The 14,697-nt window shown below is 39.3% G+C and overlaps 1 protein-coding gene across 1 annotated transcript in view; it reads right to left on the bottom strand.

The window, feature by feature from the left end:
- The window catches only part of Wdr59 (WD repeat domain 59), a 232,172-nt gene that overhangs the window by 187,774 nt on the left and 29,701 nt on the right, over positions 1–14,697 (bottom strand). Inside the window, exon 3 of the mRNA XM_067144938.2 lies at positions 6,243–6,378. Within this exon, the coding sequence (XP_067001039.2) occupies positions 6,243–6,378 (136 nt within the window). The remainder of the gene's footprint in view (positions 1–6,242; positions 6,379–14,697) is intronic.

The raw sequence follows: 14,697 nt of genomic DNA, 5'->3' as shown, positions 1-14,697 counted from the left end.
TCCCTGTGTATATGGCTCTATTTTGTGCCACTTGGTCAGAATTTGCAACAATAGGTTCCATTTCAATTCCCAAAAACTCATTTTTGGAATTTTGTTCAATTTATTCAACATTATCTATTTCTTTACTACTGCAACTGAAAATTATATCATCAGAATCTTCACCTGCTTCTTCCTTCCTGTTCATCTCATTTTCCACTTCATCTATCCATTGTAACACTTTTCGCCCAGTCTTGTCACCCATAGTTCAATATAATTCACATATACTCAATATACTAATGTAACAAGGTGCAATCTGAGGGAAAATCTCACTGAACTGCAAGGATTACAACAAAGCACCGCAAACAACAACAACAACAACAACAACGAACCTTCACCAACAAGCAACAGTTGCCAAGTAAATCAGAACATAATGAACTTGGAATACCTACAAGAACAGACATGCGTGCAAAACTATTCTGCAGTGGGACATGACAAAATCAAGGAATGAGTGATTCTCTCACTGCGTGCTCGGTGACGACTTAATATATTTCTTCTCTTTATTTATATAATGTAAAATGACCTTTATGAACGTCAATTTCTGTATCATGTACAGAATGGTGCACATTATTAAGCAATGTCAAGAAACAGATAGTTTTCCCTTCCAACTTCAAAGTTCCAATCCCAATGGAACCTGAGTTTATATTTTCACCTGACATCAAATCTCAAAACAAGCCAGGGTGGCTCCACCAATCCCAGAAATAACTTGTAGAAGGGTTTTTAGTTCTATACCTCAGGAAAAACCAGACCTGAAAGACCTTGGCCTACCATACGACTGCTGCTCAGCCCAAAGGTCTGCATATTATAAAGTGGCACATGGTTAGCAAGATGAATTCCCTAAGCCGTTGTTCTTGGCTATCTAGAACAGGGTCGCTATCTCACCATCACATAGCTCCTCAACTGTCCACACATAGGCTGAGTGGACCTAGTACCAATCCTCACATTCAGGTAAAAATCCCCGACAAGGCTGGAAATCAAACCGGCAGCGCTGGGGTATGAGGCAAGCTTGCAATCCTTAGACCTCCTATCCCTTCAACTTCTGTAGATCATACTTCAAGAACCACCTATTATATTTCCTCTTTCGTGGATAAGAAAGTCTAGATTTCCTCCTCACTAAATTTAGATACTCAAACTCTCGAATGCTCTTAAAACAAATGTTTTTGAAAATCTCAATTTGTTAGAAATTGGACACAGTATATGGACACAAAAGAATGGGGAAGAGCCTAGAGAGCAGTACACTTCCCACCCAATAATAAACATTTATTGAATAGGTGGTGGAGGTGGTTTCTTTTAACCAAAGAAAAATCTGGTCAGTTTATAAATGTAAATGCTAGATTTTTCCAACTACCCAATGGTCAATCATAAAATATAATCTACAGCAATTTTATTTTTCCTAGTGGCTTGACGTCGCACCGACACAGGTAGGTCTTATGGCACAGCATTTTATATGAACACCAATGTTTTAATACACAATAAAACATGCCAAAAGAGGCCAACACTTGTTCTAAAAAAGGCCATTAATACAGGTGGCTGCTGAATTAAGGTTATGAAATTTTGGCATTAGGGAAGAGGTCTATTTCATCAAATGATTAGCTACAGAAGGACCTACGATATATTATTAAAAATAAACCACTGTCCCTTATAAGATCTAATTTATATTTGAGAATGGATTACAACAGTTCCCAAATTATTGGCTATTTACAAAGTCTTTAGTCCTCGGAGCACATCTCCAACTTGGCAGTCTTTACATGGAACGGGCACCCTTCCTCCATAATCTTGATTGATAGCTCACCCTTCATCTCACTTAACTGTCCGGCTCCATGGCTGAACGGTTAGCATGCTGACCTTTGGTCCAAGGGGTCCAAGGTTTGATTCCTGGTCGGGACAGAGATTTTAATCTTAATTGGTTAATTTCGATGGCTCGGGGACTGGGTGTATGTGCTGTCTTCAACATTAGAATTCATCATAGGCAGGGTCAAATCATCACAGACACGCAGGTCACCTATAGGTGTCAACTCAAAAGACCTGCACAAGGTCTCTTCAGAGGCCATACGCTATTATTATTATTATTATTATTATTATTATTATTATTATTATTATTATTATTATTAGCCACATTGGACCACTTAAGTCTTCCATGTACACTTTTTCTTTGAAGGTTGTACTGTTTGATTCTTCTTATCTGCCCAGTATGGTAATTTTATTCTTGTTCTCTGCATCTGTAATTTCAAGTCCAACTGTTTTGAAATCCAATGCCCTCCTGTCTTCTTTCCCAGATTTCTCATCACTAGTTGTCGTAAAATCCTGTTTTCTGGTAACCCTAAGATGTGAAAGAAATAAGAGATTCTTTTCTTCCTCATCGTGCTGGTTATTGAGTCAATCTCTCGATAGTTTCATTGGGGAGGATTCTCCAGACTCCTTCAACCTAGTACTTTTTATTTATGCAAGTTCTAATGATTCTTCTTTCAGTTTTGAGAAGCTGATCAGTTCTTCTTTCATTTTTAATTTGGAACAAGGTTTTGCAAGCATAAGTGGCTTCAGACAAAGTTACAGTTTTGTAGTGTTGGATCTTAGTGTCTATTGACAGGCATTTTTTGTTATAAGTTGACCAGGATAGAAATTGTGCTTGCTTTTTTCATTTTGTTGGTTCTATTTATCCATGTTGCTTTCTCACTTAAGTTGTGCATAATGATTTCTCCAAGGTATTTAAATTGTAGGACTATGTTAATTTTGTGATCATTTATGATGACTTCATTTATGGCAAGGGGTTTCATTGGCATGATCTCAGTTTTCTCAAAGGAAATTTGTAATCCTATTTTTAATGCAATTTTCTGGAGACTGGTGATCTGAGCACAGACTTCTTCCATGTCAAGGGCTAAAAGAGTTAAATCATCTGCGAACTCTAGGCAGTTTGTTCTTATTGAGGGTTTTGCTCCAATTTTGATTTTAGGTGGGTTATCCTTCTGCCAAATTTTCACGTGTAATCTAGAGCCACATTGAAGAGCAATGGGGATAATCCGTCACCTTGTCTGAGCCCTGTAGTTATTGTAAAAGCATTTGACATTTCTCCCCTGAACTTTATCTTTGAAATTGTGTTGGTTGAAGTTAGTTCAATATGCTATTATATTATTATCTCCCTTTGCTTGTCTTTGGAAGTGGCAATTCCATTGTAACAATAGCCTAAAAATGAGTGATGGTGTACCATCAACACCCTGACTGGCAGGAGCTGGACAAGGGAAAATGAAGATGGATGGTATCTCCCTTCGCTTGCATGGTTACTCCATTCAGCAACTTCACGCACACACATTCGAATACACAGTCCGTTAGCAATCACAACCCACAAGAACTGTTTCTTGGTTCAACTCCAGAGAAGTCTGTCACTCATACAATCATATGTGACCACTCCATACAGTGAGCTACTCAGCACATATTACTTGGCAAGACAATAACACTGCACCACTAAACAACAGTGACAACACTTTAACATTACTCTCCATTGTACTCCTCTAATACACTCAGCGATGACAACCGTGACGAGCAATACTACTGCTCATTCACTCACTGCAACAATGACTACTGGTATCAAGCTCCACCACATAACATCGACAACAGTAGAAAACTACTGTCATTGACACTAACTCTAGTGAAACACTCACCACCCACAACAGCTACGATGACAGCCAGCACTACAGCTGTGCAACTCCCACTCTCTTGTTCATGGCTAGCCTTGTTTTTATATCCCTCATGATGAAGTACAGGAATCTTTGCAATGCAGCTAGAGAAGGAACATTCTCGTTTCATGTTCCAAAAGGCCCGAGAGAAAACAAAACAAAAGCACAACACAAGGGGTGGCTGGCCTTGCCGCCACTCTGGCTGGGAGGTCCCCGGTCTGACTAATTCAACCCTTCCAGGAAATACCAAAGGGGGTTATGACAGGGCTTACGGTCACTTGAGGATATAACAATATTAAAAGTAGCATGTACTACATATAGTAGAGTAGGCTATTTTCTTTTATTTACAAAAACTTTCCTCAGCTGAAGGTTACCACAATGGACAAAGCATAACGAGTAAATGAAATTTATAATTTTGGCTTACAATAATAATTCTGTTGATTTAATTTTTCTTATAATGTCATTACAGAACAAAGGTTAGAGCATATAGCAATGATTTCTAAGCAACGAAATTGAACCTTGAAAAGCTAATAAAGATCTAATTAGCAGTTCTGGAATGTTTTTACGTTAAATTGCTTCCACAAATTTACTAAGAATCAAGCTAGCTAATAAATAGATTGATAAATAAATAAATAAATAAATAAATAAATAAATAAATAAATAAATAAATAAATAAATAAATAAATAAATAAATAAATAAATAAATAAATAAATACATAAATAAATAAATAAATAAATAATGGTGTGTGGCAGGTCTTTCAAGTTGACGTCATATAGACGACCTGTGCATCTGTGAGGATGATTTCAAATGCTGAAGACGATATGAACGTCCAACCCCCGAGCCACGGGAATTAACTAATGAAAGTTAAACCCTAATCCAGCTGGGAATCGAACCGGGGACCCCTGTGACAAAAGGCCAGCATGCTAACCATTTAGCCATAGAGCCAAACATCTTTGTAACAGGGTATGGTCGGTTCACAGATCAGCTTCTTTTCCCCATTGACATCTTCGGCTGGTCTGTGGACATTTTGAAATGAACTGTGGGGTCTGTTATATTTCCCACACCGTCTGATTACTTATAGGCTAAGATGTCCATTCTCCTACTGCTACTGTAGAAAGACATTTTCAAAATTCACCTGATTTGCAATAAAATCTTTCAGAGTGGTTCATTTGTAGTATTTCCATATCTCTTCTTTTATAAAAGTTTATTCAGATGCAACACCGAATTCTCGCTGTACTGTTCACCTAAAATGTGACAAAGTGGCTGTATGTTGCATTATTCATTTGTGCCCTGGAACACTTGGCTATTTTGTCAAGTTTCCTACAAAAATTCCTTTCTCACTTTCAAGAATCATTTTTCCCTTCTCTTTCACAGTTAAAACAACCCTTGACTTATCACACATTGTACCTTACACATTCACTGACTGAATATAGTACTACAACTGAAGTTAAATATCTAACAACCAACAAAAAACTGCAGCACACCCATTTAAACATTATTCCACAAAAATAATTTTAAAATGAGTTTCCATATTGTTGGCATGTTCAACCACACTGTCCCATTCATTGTTATGGGTAATTTACAACTTTGTTTACCCATAAGCTACAGAGAAGATAGGATGAGGAAGAAGGGCGGTATTTATTGTACCCCAGAAAAGAGAAACTACAATACTATTTGGATGGCCAGATGTGAAGAAAAAAAAGGCGATTTTATTACTCCATCTCAAGGATGAACATAGTATTTGGAGCGGTTTTACTTGGTCACTTTCTGAAATCTGTCTGACCGCAGTGTTGGGCAACTGCTTAACGGAGGGGATATTAAACCAGGCTTTATCGGAAAATGAATCTGTTCCAGAGAAAAATGGCTGTTTATTAAGGTGACCACTACGTGCAGGTGGCCTTATTGGCAGATTTCACTGTATACACAAACTGCAGTGTTCTCCCTAGGACCGTTTTAATGGGTGCACCGCCCTGCCGTTTTTACAGGCCGCCTGGTTAACAAACTAAACATATGCTAGTTATATAATATTAATAAATATTTGAGTCATTGGGTGTTCCAAATTAAAATGTAAATACTGTAAAACTTTATTTAATAATCTTCACTACTGTCAGCAAAATTGCATCAATTACGTCGGAGTTTAAATGTTTAGCTTGACTGACTATTGCGTAGTGCCGTGTGCGAACAGTGTATGGATTAGCATGGAATCACATACAAGCACTCTATTCCTCATGACGTTACCAACCCGTATGGTACTCCACAGCAACCAAGTGATAAACCCTGGAGTTACATGATTATGAACGAGCATTAGAACACTAGTTCAAAATACTCTTATGTCTTGTTCATGATAACACTAAAATAGCTCAATTTTGCAGTTAATGTTTAAATGCCAGATATTAGTGTTAATGCCCTGACAGAGATAAACTGAGATAATAATTCATTTTTTACGTAGAATTGCCCATCCGGCTAATTATTCCTGCCACCTGGCTGATGAAAATTTCTGGGGAGATCACTGCACGTTGGGAATATATACTTACAGATATGGCACAGAGTTCTTTGTTGAACGAGCTTGGATTCCATTCAGCAGCACCAACCTCATATTTGCTCTGACGAGGTACTTTATGTAAAGTATCTGATGAGTCATTCAGATTCTTAACAGCCAGATACCTACGACTAACAAGAAAAAAGGAAAATATTAAATATACAATCATTGGATTCATAATAATTTTGTGTGCTCTTTTCTGAGCCTAGAGACATCAATCTACACGAACAGTCATGTAAAACTACAGCATGCTTACGTCTTAATCCATTTATGTCCAAGAGGTTATTTTCAATTCATACAAGTCTGCTATCTTTATTCAACTTTTTCACTGTGTGTGGTTCAGTTAACAGAGACATAATTCATATGATAATTAAGCAGGGGTTTGGTTAATAGTTTCATCAATTTTGATCTAGACAAAAAGAAAAGGGACGGATTGTCAGCCCCCTGCGCTTGGAAGAAGAAAGTATATTGTACATTTTGGACATAAACATTTTCTGGTTTGCAGTTACTAATTATTATTACAATTTGTTTTACGGCACACCGACACAGAAAGAATTTGGCGACGATGGGAGAGCAAAGGGCTAAGAGTGGGAAGAAAAAGCAGCCATGGCCTTAATGAAGGTACAGCTCCAGCATTTGCCTGGTATGAAAATGGGACCACGGAAAACCATCTTCAGGGCTGCGGACAGTGGGATTCAAACCCACTATCTCCCGGATGCAAGCTCACAGGTGCATGCCCTTAAACGGCCAACTCACCCGGTGCAGTTACTAATTCTTATGACTTGAAATGCTTCAAATTCCCAATACCAGTATCTTCATTTGTACATTGTGTGTTTGGAAATGACCCACTGAAAAGATGCTATAAGGCTAGCATTTCAATTCTGCATTCGCTAAATAGTAATATTAGTGGTTAAAATCATCCTTCCACCAAGTTACTACTAAATCATCGTACTAACCAATTTTTATTCTCTCCACACTATCCTTTATCTCTGAAAAGATTACAGTACTCACCCTGTCCTTCACCTTGCCCCACATTTCAACCAATCTCTTCTTCCTTATGGTTATTCAACATCTTTTAAAGTTCTGATCTCCGATTTCAACATTTTAAGTACTGAGCATGTATATACACATACACTGTGTTTACTACTACCTGAATTTACAAATACAAGTTTATTGGGCACACATGCACTTTCATTCCAAAGAAACTTGGAAGCACATTTTTGCCCCTTCCATGTCCCAGCCTCAGCTTCAACACGTTCTCACAACACTAACATCATCTATCAATCAGATCAATTAGATTTTCCTTACAACCACTTTTGCTGTCAAAGTCATACTTTTAGTCACTTTCTGTACTAGCAAACATGTCATCTAAGGTGACATCACTCGCTCACTTGCCTGCAGAACTGTCATGTATACAAGTTTTCAAAATTGTGTTTGTGGTACAGCTATTGCGTAAATGCAATGCACATGAATCTTATTTGTTTTGGCCATTTTGCTTTACGTCGCACTGACACAGATAGGTCTTATGGTGACTATGGGACAGGAAAGGCCTAGGAATGGGAAGGAAGCGGCCGTGGCCTTAATTAAGATACAGCCCCAGCATTTGCCTGGTGTGAAAATGGGAAACCATAGAAAACCATCTTCAGGACTGCCAACAGTGGGATTCAAACCCACTATCTCCCAGATGCGAGCTCACAGCTGCGCGCCCCTAACCGCACGGCTAGCTCGCCCGGTCATGAATCTTAAATACATTGATCTGGCATCCCTCGCAAAGGCTCGGAACTAGTTAGAACATATCTGAATTACTTTTCTGAGTGAGAATCTGCGACTAGAGGAACACTGTTAGCTTACTTCAGTGATATACTGGCTGACTGCATGCAGACTTCCTGTGGCAGTAGTGGTTCACGTTCTGCAGGAAAATGAGCAAGTGATGTCACCTTAGATGACATGTTTGCTAGTACAGAACGTGACTAAAAGTATGACTTTGACAGCAAAAGTGGTTGTAAGGAAAATCTGATTGATCTGATTGATAGATGATGTTAGTGTTGTGAGAACGTGTTGAAGCTGAGGTTGGGACATGGAAGGGGCAAAAATGTGCTTCCAAGTTTCTTTGGAATGAAAGTGCATTTGTGCCCGATAAACCTGTATTTGTAAATTCAGGTAGTAGTAAACACAGGGTAGCTCCCAAGGCAACAATCTGGGTAATTAAACCAGTCTGCATGTAATGCATCATCATGGTTGATTAACATATTATTTAAAAGTATAACCGGTTAGACAGAACACATTCTTCCTTGCAGACATTATAAGGAATAGAAATCCAAAGTAGAAATCATTCCATACAGCAGGTATTAAGAGCAATAAATGTGTCACCACTGTACAATACAAGAAAGGCAGCTGACCTGAGTTTCCTCACAGAATTTTAAATGGATATTTCTACTTGGAATAACTTGTTGCACTGTTCTCTCTCAGTGTCCCTTCTTGTTCTGATAGATTCAAAGACTTTTGCTACATTTCTCACATTAAGCACACAACAATCTAGTGCTAATTTCATATCAGTCTCCCAGACCTCTTTATCAATTAACAAGAGACATGAGCTTGATTTATCATCAAGTAAAGGTACATTCCAGAGAAGGGTAAACAATCTCCTAAAAAAAAAAAAAAAAAAAAAAAAAAAGGTTAATGTGAAGTGGTTTGCTGCCATCTTGATCTAAGACGACTTTGGCGATGAACATGGGCATTCATAAGGTTCGCTAGACAGTTGTACTTTATACACAGCTGATCTTGTTATTCATTTATTATGCTTATGACCTAGGAAAGGCCTTTGATTCTGCTACATGGACAGTGTTGAGACACTTTGGTTATCCTGAACGCTTTATTGTCCTAGTTAGAGCACTCTATGATGGTATGCCTGGTCAAGTTAATAAGAAAAACATGTTCGATGCTCTTCCTATCACACATGAATTGGAGCAAGGGTGTGCACTTGTCCCAGTGCTCTTTGCTCTGTACGTGGCTGTTATGGTTCATAATACACCATCTACCAACAACTCTGGCATTGATTTAAGCTCTCATCTTGTAGGAAATCTCAATTCGAGACATTGTTCACGTTGCTTAACTGATGTGACCAGGATAGTTGGAAGTGCTGTATGCTGATTACAATGCATCACCTGCTCTTATGTCAGAAAGTAGTTTCAAGCTTCACCATCAGTGAAAGAAAGAAGAAATTCTTGCCCTGCCCTAGGAAATAGCCTTGCAGAGTTCAATGTGTCTGTCTCAGATATGACTCTGAAACAGGCAGAACATATTTGGTATCTTGGAAACACCTTGTCTAGATAACGCACCTCAGAAGAGGATGTGGAAAATATACTCCATGCTGTCCATTTGGCAGTTGATCAGCTTTCCGACAGAGTCTTCAGGAATAAAGACCTAATAGTTCATACCAAACTCATGGTGTACAAACCAGTCATCTTCTCAATAGTAACTCAAACCATGAAGATCACAAACATCAGTCCTCACATGTGGGCTACAAATTGCCAAGGATCACTCGCTATGGTGTCAAATCACCTCAACTGCTATTGAACTGTTTGAGCAAAAGCATCACAGGCAAGAGGAGTCTAAACGACAGATATGCATACTCTGTCAGATGCAGCCTTGTCCTCCCCAATCCATCTGTGTGGATGCATGTTTCATGCTAGAATTGGTTTGTTCAGTGATCAGAAGTACAGCACAAACAGTATTGAGTGTAAGTGAATTGTAAGCAGGAGAAACTGTATACCTGGAACTTGTTACATTTTATTATCAAAGTTAACGTCTGTTAATTCGTCAATTGACAGTCTAAAGGGAGAAATGCTCAGTGTAGCTATATCTTGTACCTTGTGAAAACAAAATCATCACCACCATCATAAAAAATAATAATAATAGAAGAGAAAAAGAATCGTATGTTCTCAGCTACTGGGTGTCCGGCTCCATGGCTAAATTGTTAGCGTGCTGGCCTTTGGTCACAAAGGTCCCAAGTTCGATTCCAGACAGGGTCGGGAATTTTAACCATCATTGGTTAATTTCGCTGGCACGGTGGGCTGAATGTATGTGTTGTTTTCATCATCATTTCATCTTCATCACGAGGTGCAGGTCGCCTACGGGAGTCAAATCAAAAGACCTGCACCTGGCGAACCAAACATATCCTCAGACACTCCCGGCACTAAAAGCCATACACCATATCATTTCAGCAATCCGGTGCAGACATTCTAATGTGATACCATCTGGTTGCCTGTTCGTCAATTCTGATGTTCTGTTTTACTCTGGGATTACTATACGGCACAGTTAAACAAAACTCTCTTGGACATCTATGACTGAGTTTTAATGAATTTTGTTGGGTAAACACCAAATCTGTCACCAGAGATCTTTTACATGCTGACATCGTATAACATGGTGTGTTGAATGGACTTTGTATACCACCCTTCAAAAATCCAACTACCTCTGCCGGGTTTGAATCTACTACCTTGCGATCGAGAGGCCAACACACTACCAATGATCCACAGAGGCAACTATCATCATCATCATCATCATCATCATCATCATCATCATCATCATCATCATCACCATCATCGTGTTGTTCTACTGGAGCAGGGTCCACTTTTAGAATCTGTGATTGCCACTTCACTCAGGCCTCGGCATCAGCTGGAAGAATGCTGCAGATTCTCATCTCCTTGTTGACAGTGTCCTGCCATCATTGCTTGGGTCTGTCACATGGTTGTTGGCTATTGATGGCAAGATGACAGGATGTACTGTCGACTCCTCCAGATGCTTCCGTAAAACGTGGCCAGATCATTGTAGTCACCTTTCTCACATTTTATCTTGAATGGGGGTGATATCAAACTGCTGCCTAAGAGTGTTATTTCAGATGTGATCCTGGAGGGAGACACCCATTGTCCAGCGAACCATGTGCATTTCCACTGTATGAAGTTGACTATGGATAGTTCTGGTTGCAGGCCAGCATTCTGTTCCATATAATGCCATTGGACATGCAACAGTTCAGTAGATCATTGACTTAGGTGGACCGGCATTCTGCGGTCACACAAAGTACCTGTAACTTCCCTCCACTTTGACTACATTACTCTGACTCACACTTTAACATCACTGTTGATTTTGCCCTCACCCTGCAGGTACAATCCCAGGTATATGAACAAATGAGCTTCCTGAAGATCTGCACCATTAACTTGGATGGAACCATCAGCCGAACTTGTTTCCAAATAAAGAAATAAATATGTTAACTGGATTAAAGCCACTTATATATTTACTAGCTGATGTTCCCGTGCTTCGCTACGGGATTCTCAGAAAGACTGACGTTGTGGTTTTCCTAACTGAAGCCAACATAGGTCATTACAAAAATGTCAGTAGGAATGTAGCAATTAAATGCAATGTTATCATATAAAATACTCGATCAAACGGAAAACCGCACTCTTCTGCCATTATTCCATTAAATATGCACACTGCTCACTCCAATCAGTGCCTCAGAGTAGGGATCGAATACGTACCAGTAGTATCAGAAAATTTATGAACCAGAGGAATGGCATGCTAAAGAAGAAAGTTATCCAACTCCCCATCTAATTCCCGCCAATATTCAGGCAGACTGCAACACTCGGTACGACCGGGTGAGTTGGCCGTGTGGTTAGGAGCGCGCAGTTGTGAGCGTGTACCCGGGAAATAGTGGATTCGAACCCCACTGTCGGCGGCCCTGAAGATGGTATTCCATGGTTTCCGATTTTCACACCAGGCAAATGCTGGGGATGGACCTTAATTAAAACTAAGGCCGCTTCCTACACACTCTTAGCCCTTTCCTATCCCATCGTCACCATAACACCTTTCTGTGTCGGTGCGACGTAAAGCAAATAAAAAAATAAAAAAAAATACTCGGTACACAGCAGTAATCCTATCTATCGGAGATGAGTGACAACAGAAGACACAAAGCACATCACAACAAACAATAGTCAACGTAATGCTATTGTTGATCCATTTTATGAGCTTTCTATATTGTAGTCCTTCACATTTAGTTTTCTTTCGACTCTGTGATATTAGGGCATCTTATAAAATTATTTATAGCGTAGACTGTAGTTCCTTATTCTCAGACTTCACATACCGATTTTCATTAAATACTATTTACCAATTTTCTCGTGATTCTGCGCTGATATGGACTTAGCAACAAAAATCCAAAGTCATGAATATCTCTTTGATCATAGCCGGTATAGTAACAATGTACGAGACATAAATGATCGGAAATTTAATACCATATACCTTTAGTTATGTAGTATTTATAGATACAACCACTAATAACATTATTATTTGAGAATTAAATTTTAGGTCTTCTCCTAAACTACAGTACCATTTCACTCAGCATGAATAAAATTATTTATGGCCTAATTATAGCGACTTATTCTCAGACTTTGCATACCGATTTTCATTAAGATAGGACCACTAATAAATATTTGAGAATGACATTTTAGGCCTTCCCCTAAACTACCATTTTTCTCAGCGTGAATACAATTATTTATAGCCTAGATTGTATCGACTTATTCCCAGACCTTGCCTACCGATTTTCATTAAGATACGACTATTAATAACATAAATATCTGAGAATTAACTTTTAGGCCTTCCCCTAAACTACCATTTCACTCAGCGTGAATATTGTAGCGACTTATTTCAACTTTGAATACCGATTTTCGTTAAATTCTCTTCAGCCGTTTTCTCGTGATGCATGTACAGACAGACAGACAGACAGACAGAAGACAGAAATTACGGAAAAGTAAAAAGGGCATTTCCTTGTTACCGGTGACAACTGATACAGAAATACCATCCTTTTTAAATTCTGAGCAATGTATATATATATATATAGAGAGAGAGATTTAACAAGGCTGAGCTTTCCGCCAAATTACAATGGCCTTCATCAGGGCATGTGAAGGTCTGCCTCCGAAAGTGAGCAAAGAAATTCTTCGGAGGAACATGGAAGTCACAACCATACTATCCATGGCCCTTACACCAACTGGACTCAGGGATCGTCGAGCAGTGCTGTGGTGGTTAGGAGGGAAGTTACTGATTCACCACCCTCTGTCGACAGTTCCTTGAGTGTATTGTGCTGTGCCATGTTGATGTTAAGCATGCATTTCTGGAGTACAGGTCTCCATGTATTTGATATTTATTTTATTTTCTTACAATTGGCTTTACATTGCACCGACACAGATAGGTCTTATGGTGACGATGGAATAGGAAAGGGCTAGGAGTGAGAAGGAAGTGGTTGTGGCCTTAATTAAGGTACAGCCCCAGCATTTGCCTGGTGTAAAAATGGGAAACCATGCAAAACCATTTTCAGCGCTGCCGACAGTGGGGTTCGAACCCACCTGTCTTCCATGTTGATGTTATTTGGGTGCAGGTCTATCACTATGGCTTCCTTTACAAATCGATCATAGAAGTCTTTTGCAGGTGCGATGACCTTCGCCTGGTCAAATCAGATTTCATGGTCTGTACCGTAGAAGTGATCTGCTATGTCAGACTGGCTTATAGCATTTTCCATGGAGGATGAAAGAGTGACAATCTTGACTGACCTGATGTGTTTTTTTCACCCTGGTGCTAACAAGCCTTTTCTGTCATGTCAATATATGAGCAACCACAACCACATGGAACTTCACAGACGCCTGGTGTTTCAAGAGGGAGTTTTTCTTTGACTGGTCGAAACAGGGATTTGAGCTTCCGGTCTGTGGTGAAAACTGGAATTATATTGTATGTCCTAAGAATGCACCATATTCTGTCAATTATACCTGCCACATACGGAAAGAATACATTTTTATTTTTTCTAGTCCTGATCTGTACTGTCCCTGTTAGGCTCCTTGATCTTCACAGTATGTGCTATGTCCCCTGATGTATAGCAGTTTTTCTTCATGGACGTTGTCAGTTCTTTCAACCACCAGAGTAAAGCACGACGATCTGGGTCCAGTTAGTGTGGGGGCCATGGATAGTATAGCCGTGACTTCCAGACTTCCACGTTCCTTCAAAGAATTTCTTTGTTCACTGTCGGAGGCAGACCTTCACATGCCCTGATGAAGTCCAATGTATAGTAATTTGGTGGAAAGCTCGGCTTTGTTAAGTAAATAAATATATAAGTGGCTTTAATCCAGTTAGCATATTTATTTCTTTATTTTAATACAATGAGCCACGAAAATCTATGTTCATTAGTTGTTTCAAAATACTCTACTTTTGCAGGGTTAAGACAAAACCCAAACTGTGAAAGACAATCGGCCCATGTCTGTATTTGTTGCAGGACAAGTTGTAGCTTCAAGCATGACATCATCAGCATATCGCAGTGTTCATGCCACATCACAACGTAAATCACATTATAATGTCCAGGATAAAATAATAATGGTGTGTGGCCCACAAAGAGGTCTTTCGTGTTGACGCCATACAGG

Source organism: Anabrus simplex, chromosome 1 (assembly GCF_040414725.1).
Source record: "Anabrus simplex isolate iqAnaSimp1 chromosome 1, ASM4041472v1, whole genome shotgun sequence".
NCBI lineage: Eukaryota > Metazoa > Arthropoda > Insecta > Orthoptera > Tettigoniidae > Anabrus > Anabrus simplex.
Note: the sequence above shows the minus strand (reverse complement) of the source record. Positions and strands in the feature narration are given on the sequence as shown.